This window comes from Triticum urartu, chromosome 7 (assembly GCF_003073215.2).
Source record: "Triticum urartu cultivar G1812 chromosome 7, Tu2.1, whole genome shotgun sequence".
Lineage (NCBI taxonomy): Eukaryota > Viridiplantae > Streptophyta > Magnoliopsida > Poales > Poaceae > Triticum > Triticum urartu.
This window is the reverse complement of record NC_053028.1, coordinates 97,842,342-97,849,517: the sequence shown is the minus strand read 5'-3', so window position 1 is coordinate 97,849,517 and position 7,176 is coordinate 97,842,342. Positions and strand designations below refer to the sequence as shown.

The 7,176-nt window shown below is 45.8% G+C and overlaps 1 protein-coding gene across 1 annotated transcript; it reads right to left on the bottom strand.

Annotated features, from left to right (window-relative positions):
- Window positions 1–3,891: 3,891 nt before the first annotated feature.
- LOC125521332 (histone H2A) lies at window positions 3,892–4,563 on the bottom strand. Its single transcript, XM_048686390.1, has one exon. The coding sequence runs from the start codon at window positions 4,466–4,468 to the stop codon at window positions 4,001–4,003; it is 468 nt and encodes a 155-aa protein (XP_048542347.1). The 5' UTR covers window positions 4,469–4,563; the 3' UTR covers window positions 3,892–4,000.
- Window positions 4,564–7,176: the final 2,613 nt, after the last annotated feature.

The window sequence follows — 7,176 nt, the reverse complement described above, 5'->3', positions numbered from 1 at the left end:
AGCTTAAGGTAATCATGATCTGATGAGTGTTAGTAGGACGAGAGTATCGAGGATTTATTTGTGGAATTGTTTCATTAATATTCAAAATAGTTTCGAGAGGAACCGTAGGCGTATCGGTGTCACCCGAAGGGTTTCGGAGTTTATCGGGCAATACCAGGTATTAACGATAAATAATATGTAGGTAGAAAATGTTTTCCGATATGTTAAATTATATATAATATACTCTTATAATTAAAAGACCAAAGGGTGGAGAGAGAATTGGGCCACAAGGGCCCATGTAGGGGAGGTGCCCCTTTCCCCCTTGAGGGAGGCCGAATTGGGGTCCTTCCCCCTTTTGGCTGGCGCAAGGAGGAGAGTCCTTCCCCTCCTTGTGGCGCCCCTCCCTCTCCTCTCAACCTATATATACTAGAGGTCCAAGGCACTTTTATCACACAAGTTTTGGAGCTTCCTCTAGTTCTAGTTGGTCCTGATTGATCAATTAGAGCTTGACCTAGATCCTTGGATCCTCATAATTAGAAGCCTAGTTTGGTTCTAATCTCCTCCCTCTAATTCTCTAGCAATGATTAGCTCTGTACGGAGAAGCGCTTCCGGATCGTGAAGACCGTACGCTTGCAACCAAGTAGAGACGTCGTTCTTTCGGTCTTCCATTCGAGAGACGTCTACGGATCGTCATCGATCAACGGTTCGAAGGACTCTAAGTATGATCTAGACCGACTCGTCTACTTCCGTTGCACTCCAGAGTCGGTAATGATCGTTGATCCAAACCCTATATGCATCTTCATATTGTTCTTGGTGTTCGTAGGGTGATTTTTTTTGTTTTACGTTTCCAACAGAAAATGTAGGAGAAAAGAGTGGAGAAGCTAGAGTAGAGGTACAAACTCTTCTTGGATGTGCAAAGAGTGAGGATGTTGTTCCACTGGGAGAGGTTGAACATTGAGAAGAGAGGATAGACATCAAAATGGGAGCTTGAAAGTGCAAAGACATCGGAGACAATTGAGAAACAGAAGGTGAAGCTTCCGAGGGACACGACAGAGCTGAGGATCATGTTGCAAGACACTAGCCTCTTGGATGATGAAGGCAAGAAGTGGTTTCTCAATAAGAAGAAGAAGAAGAAGAAGATTAACAAGCGCAACAATTGAGGTGATTGATTCATTTGTGTATCGCTTATGTATGACTTGTTGAATTTTTTTTGGCTTGTGTTGAATTGTTTAATCATGGTTTATTTTGGTTTATGATGAATTGGTGAATTGGTGATTTTGTGTCTTATATGATCTATATGCATGTGTTTGCATGAAAGTGAGGGTATAAATATGGTAGGTGTGGTTGCCCGGACGAACAAATGAGGGGTTGGCTGGCGTTGTCTGCGGACGTTTCAGGGGTTCAATTTGCCCAATCCGTTTGAAGATGTCCTAATTGCCAATTGTTGCATAGCAGTACTGCCTCAAGTTGTAGTTATCCTTGTCATATTTACGTCCCAAGCGGCATGTCTTTAAATTAATTACCCGTTACAAAATTTGTTATGTCGCTATCTCTATTCATTACCCATTGTAAAATCAAAAGAAAACAATTGCATCTCACTAATCAGAAGATAGCATTTTGTAGATACAAATTGCAACAGCCCCCCCCCCCCTCCCAAAAAAAAAGAATTCGCAGCGCTCTGACTTGGACACTTTCATGTGCAGCCGACCAGGATATCTTTTGGCCCAAAGTACCAATTTTTCCCTCAAGTTTTTCAGTGAAACTCATGCATTCCAAACACAGCTAGTAGGCCAATTAGTACTTCCAAATTCCAATGCTCGTTCTAGAAGGAGTTTTACTGTGGTTCTTATCAGAAGACATAGTTGAGTCCTCCCACTATGAATCTAAATGGCTACTTAGAGCATCTTCAATAGTCGATGACATACATGTAAAAATAATAAATTTTTAAATCACCAAGGCATAAAAACGGTGCTCAAAGAGATGATGTAGATGCAACGTTTTTACTCGAGTTTTGTTTGTGATGTAAAATAGGGCACCAAGAGATGCAAATGTGCATCACTTGGGCCTCTCGAGCAAAATGTGTGCACCTCCAACTATCGTGTGGGACATTCCCGCCGCGCTCCGGCTCCACCCGACCAGCACCGTCGGCAATTTCCGTCGGCAAGACTGCAACAGCTGCTCGTCCATCCTCTCCTAAGTCCGTCGCGACCGCACCACCCTACCCCATCTCCCCAGATGGCCGCAGGAGGTCTCGCCACCGCGTTGATTTGGATCCGCCGCCGCGCAGAGTTTGGGCCGATTCAGCTGTTGGCTGGAGCGTCGGCGCCCGTGATGGCTCCCGAAGCTCGTGGTCGTGGTCCGGAGTAGGTCTTCGGGCCATCTGAGCTATCACGGGCATGTGCGCGGCCGCCGCGACCGAGCCGAGGGCTTGCTGCTTCGGTCGGCGTCGCCTGCGCCACCTCGCCAAAATTACGGGCACACCCCTATCGGCACGCGTCAACGAGGTGGGTGAGAGGCCTCTGTGACCGGCATGGCTACCATCTTCAAATATTGATGATGATTTTTTTGAGATGATTTAATATTTATTTGATATGATTTGTGATTTATTTTGAGATGATTTTGATGTCAGTTGGTTCAAATATGTATGAAATTGTGGAGCGGATATTGTGTAGCTGCCCTATTTTACATCACCTATTGGGGCACTAGTGCTCTATTTTACATCATCTGTTGAAGATAGATGTTTTGATGATGTACAAAACCTCTTTTTGATGATGTAAATTTTACTCAAAGCACAATTTAATAATGTATTTTACACCATCTTCTATTGGAGACGCTCAAAAATCTAAAATTGATGGCACAATCACTTGCAGACGGGTGACTCTGATATGAATAGATTAATAGCAGTCAAAAACACATAATTAGCTCAAGAAATTTTGCAAGTTGCTAGTTACTCAATTTCTACAATTGAATCAAAGAACGTTCATCATTAGAGCATCTCCAATAGAAGATGCAGATTTGGAGATGTAAAAATTTACATCTCCAAAAAGTGCCTTTTGCATCTCTAGAAAGAGGCCAACTCCAACAGATGATGCAAAACGGAGATATAAAAGAACAACTCCAATAAAAGATGTAAACAAGAATTGTAAAACCGGCTACCGGCCGATTCACGCCTCCACCACGTGGCTTGGAGGCCCGCCGCTTCTTTGCAGGTGCCTTCAGCACGACGACGACCGGCCAGGGTGTGGCAAATCCGAGACGCCGGTATAGTGTCGGAGGCCGGATTGGGGAAAGTTTGCATGGAGATGGCGGGCGTGACGAGGTGGGTCAGGGCATCGGCGGCGGAGTCACAGAAGGCGGCGAGGTCATCGGCGTCAGCCATGGTGGCGGCGAGAGGCGGGAGGCACACGAGCGACGGTCGCACAAAAATGAAAAGAAACAGCAGTTGGCAGTTAGCACGTGGCTACCCTTTTTACATCTCCGGTCGGCATAGATGCAAATTTCATCGTGAGGTGTTGTATTTTACATTTTTAGAAGGCAAAGATGTTTTTTTTTAAGATGCTTTGGGGCCTCGGAGATGCAAAAATAGTTAGTATTTTTGCATATACATCTTCTAGTGGAGATGCTTCTGTTGAACCAAACAATAAAATCAGGCTTAGGAGAAGAGAAGGATTAGACCTTTCCCCAAACAATCGGCTCGTTGCCCTCAGCCCCCGCCAGATCCTTCCTTCTTGGGCGAGCCGGCTATGGCGAGTACCGTGCAACGTGCTAAGCGCAGAGAAGCTAACTTTGGTGCCGAGAGCAGGCTACGCTGCCCTCCATAATACCAAAATCAGCAGATTCCAATCAGCCTACCGCACAAATTTAAATATCCTCCATAGTACTAGCACCAAGAACAGATAACAAAGCACAAAATATAACAAAGTCAGATAGATGTCTGACATGTTTCCATTAACAACAAAAATTACATCGATGCCGCTAGGCGAACAGCTTATTACATACTGACGCAAATCAGCGGGCCTCCCTAAGCCTTCTTGGGGGACTTGGCGGCCTTCTTGGGCGACTTGCCCTCCTTGGGCACCTTCTCCGCCGTCCGCTTGGGGAGCAGCACCGGGTTGATCTTGGGCACGACGCCGCCGTGCGCGATGGTGACGCCGGCCAGCAGCTTCCCGAGCTCCGCGTCGTTCCTGACGGCGAGCAGCAGGTGCCTCGGGATGATGCGGCTCTTCTTGTTGTCCTTGGCGGCGTTGCCGGCGAGCTCCAGCAGCTCGGCGGCGAGGTACTCGAGGACGGCCGCGAGGTAGACGGGGGCGCCCGTGCCGACGCGCTGCGCGTAGCGGCCCTTCTTGAGGTATCGCCCGATGCGGCCAACCGGGAACTGGAGCCCGGCCTTGACGGACCTCGACACCGACTTCTTCCTGGGGCCGCCCGCCTTGCGCCCTGCGGCTCCCTTCTTGGCCTTCGCGCCTGCTCCGGTGGCTGAGACGTCCATGGCTAGCCGCTGATGCTCGTCGAGGCGCGTAAGAGAAGATGTTTGGTGCTGAGAGATTGGGATGGCGAGCTCTGGACTGGTGGGGAATGCGGCGAGACGGCCGGAGTATTTAAACGGTGCGGACGGCGGCCGTGGTGCGCCTGTCGATCCGTGGGCGTGGTGGTTGGGTGGTGGGATGGGGAGGGCGTGGACGGTCAAGATGCGGTCGGGGGAGGAGCGATCCGTGGGAAGCACGGTTGGACCAATCAGGTGCGAGGAGATTTTGGAGGCCGGAGAACTTTGAGCCTCCGTTTTCCCGCGTACGGTGAGGAGATTTCGGGGGAAGGGGTGGCAGCCAAGCGCTGATTTTCGCGGCGTGGGTGGGTAGGTGGCAACTGCCAAGCGTCACTCAGATATGATAGAGATCAAGCTCAACGAAAGGTATATGATAGAGATCGATCTCCGCAACGGAACGGACGCTATGGAAGCAACAGAACGGGCGCATATTTGGCACAGACACCATATGCAATGTGTGGGGCATGGTCCAACTCATTTTCGAGACTTTAGCAGGGAGGTTCGGAGTGCTAAGATATTGCGAGTAGTGGGCTAGATGGGTTCGGAGTGGAGTTGGTGGGGTTGCCGGTCTGTGGTGATCTACACCTTGTTGTAATCTCTTGTAAATATTTTCTGTCTTCTATAAAACTAATGTACTTCTTTGGCGTACTCTTGAAAAAAAATCTCCACATAAATGGATGCAAATTTGTTTGAAAAATATGTGTGTGCATTAACAGAGAAGATTGAACAGGTAGGTTTATCGGTAAGGAGATCACGCATATCATGCGTTGGATGATTCGATTGATGGACAACTTGATGTATAAGTCAAAGAGAGACGATTCCTTATGCATGGTGGTAGTTACGCACACATGGTAGCAGCTACACATCCTTTGGCATAAGTGCCTTTTTTATATATGAAGTGTCAGCTTTCTTATGGCATTGGCACAAGTGCATTTTTGTTGTATATGAATTAAGTTTTCTTATTTCTCTTGTATTTTTTATTACCTTTTTTTACAGAAGTGCCTTTTCGTTGTGTAGAAAGGGTCTTTTCTCACTTATCTCAGTCTTTTTGCTTTCCTTTTTGGCAAATTATTTTCGATATATGTATTTCAAACTTCACATGTAAATGAATATGCAACATATTTCAAATAGTTATTGTGAACACATGTCACATATCATTTTATTGTGAAAATAATTATTGGGGATGTTGAAATGCTTTATGTTATGTATAGTTACTTGTGAAATGAGATATTCATAATCATATCTATAACTTTTTATGTGCCATGTGAAATGTTGTTTCAAAACTGCACTTGTGAATACAGTTTGTATCTTCATAGACCATAGTTGATATAAGGATTGAGTATAGCTTTTCTAATATATGTATGTATATTTTAATTCACATTTAAATTTCAATGTAACATATTTCATATCTGGATTGAGGATAGTTTTCCCAATATATATATATATATTTGAAACTTTACATGTAAATGAATATGTAACATATTTCAAATAGTTACTGTGAACACACGTCACATATCATTTAGTTGTGAAAATAATTACTGGGGATATTGGAATGCTTTATGTTATGTATAGTTAGTTACTTGTGAAATGAGATCTTCATAATCATATTTATGACTTTTTATGTGTTATGTGAAATGTTATTTATAAACTACACTTGTGAAATAGTGGTATTACAATGATATAGACATATAAATTTTAACAGACCATTCAACCATCACTATTTATTATTTATGTTTAGGTTTACACTAGTAGAAAAAGGGTCAAATGTTCAGCTCATTAATCCCGGTTTGTATTTGAGCCGGCACTAATGTGACCAATAGTGCCGGTTCTAACGGCTAGGCGGGCGGCGCTCATTAGTATCGGTTCGTGGCGAACCTTTAGTATCGGTTCGTGGCACGAACCGGTACTAAAGAGGTGGTGGCCTTTAGTACGGGTTGGTGGCTCCAACCGGTATTAAAGACCCCCCCCCTTTAGTACGGGTTGGTGGCTCCAACCGGTACTAAAGGTGGTGGCCTTTAGTACGGGTTGGTGGCTTCAACCGGTACTAAAGACCCTCCCTTTAGTACCGGTTGAAACCACCAACTGGTACTAAAGGTGGTGCGCTGCCACCCGCAGTGCACAATGTTTAGTCCCACCTCGCTAGTTGAGAGGAGCTCGCACCGGTTTATAAGCCCCGCCGCGGCTACCGTGTCGAGCTCCTCTCTAAGCAGGCCTTTGTGGGCCTATTGCAAGTCTTCTGCCCTGTGGGGCCTACTAGGCCTGCATCCTGGCCCAACTAGAGGTTGGGTTTCTAGTCGTATGCAGGCCGTGCCGGCCCAGTAGGCGGGCTGTTTTTGCTTTATTTCAAAAAAAATAAAAAAATCCACCAACCGGGACTAAAGGCCCCCAAGACCACGACGCGCCTCGTGCCACGTGATGGGCCTTTGGTCCCGATTCGTGCTGAACCGGGACTAAAGGGGGGGGGGCCTTTAGTGCCCACCCTTTAGTACCGGTTCCAGAACCGGTACTAAAGGTCCTTACGAACCGGTACTAAAAGTCATTTTTCTACTAGTGTTAGTAAATGATATAAATGATGCTTAAATAATATAGTATGATTTGTGATATTAGATATGCTTTCAACTATACTAAATGTACTAATTGTGGAATGCTGCTTC

Coding starts and splice junctions, on each gene's coding strand:
- LOC125521332 (XM_048686390.1), bottom strand. CDS start 4,468: ATGGACGTCTCAGCCACCGGAGCAGGCGCGAAGGCCAAGAAGGGAGCC.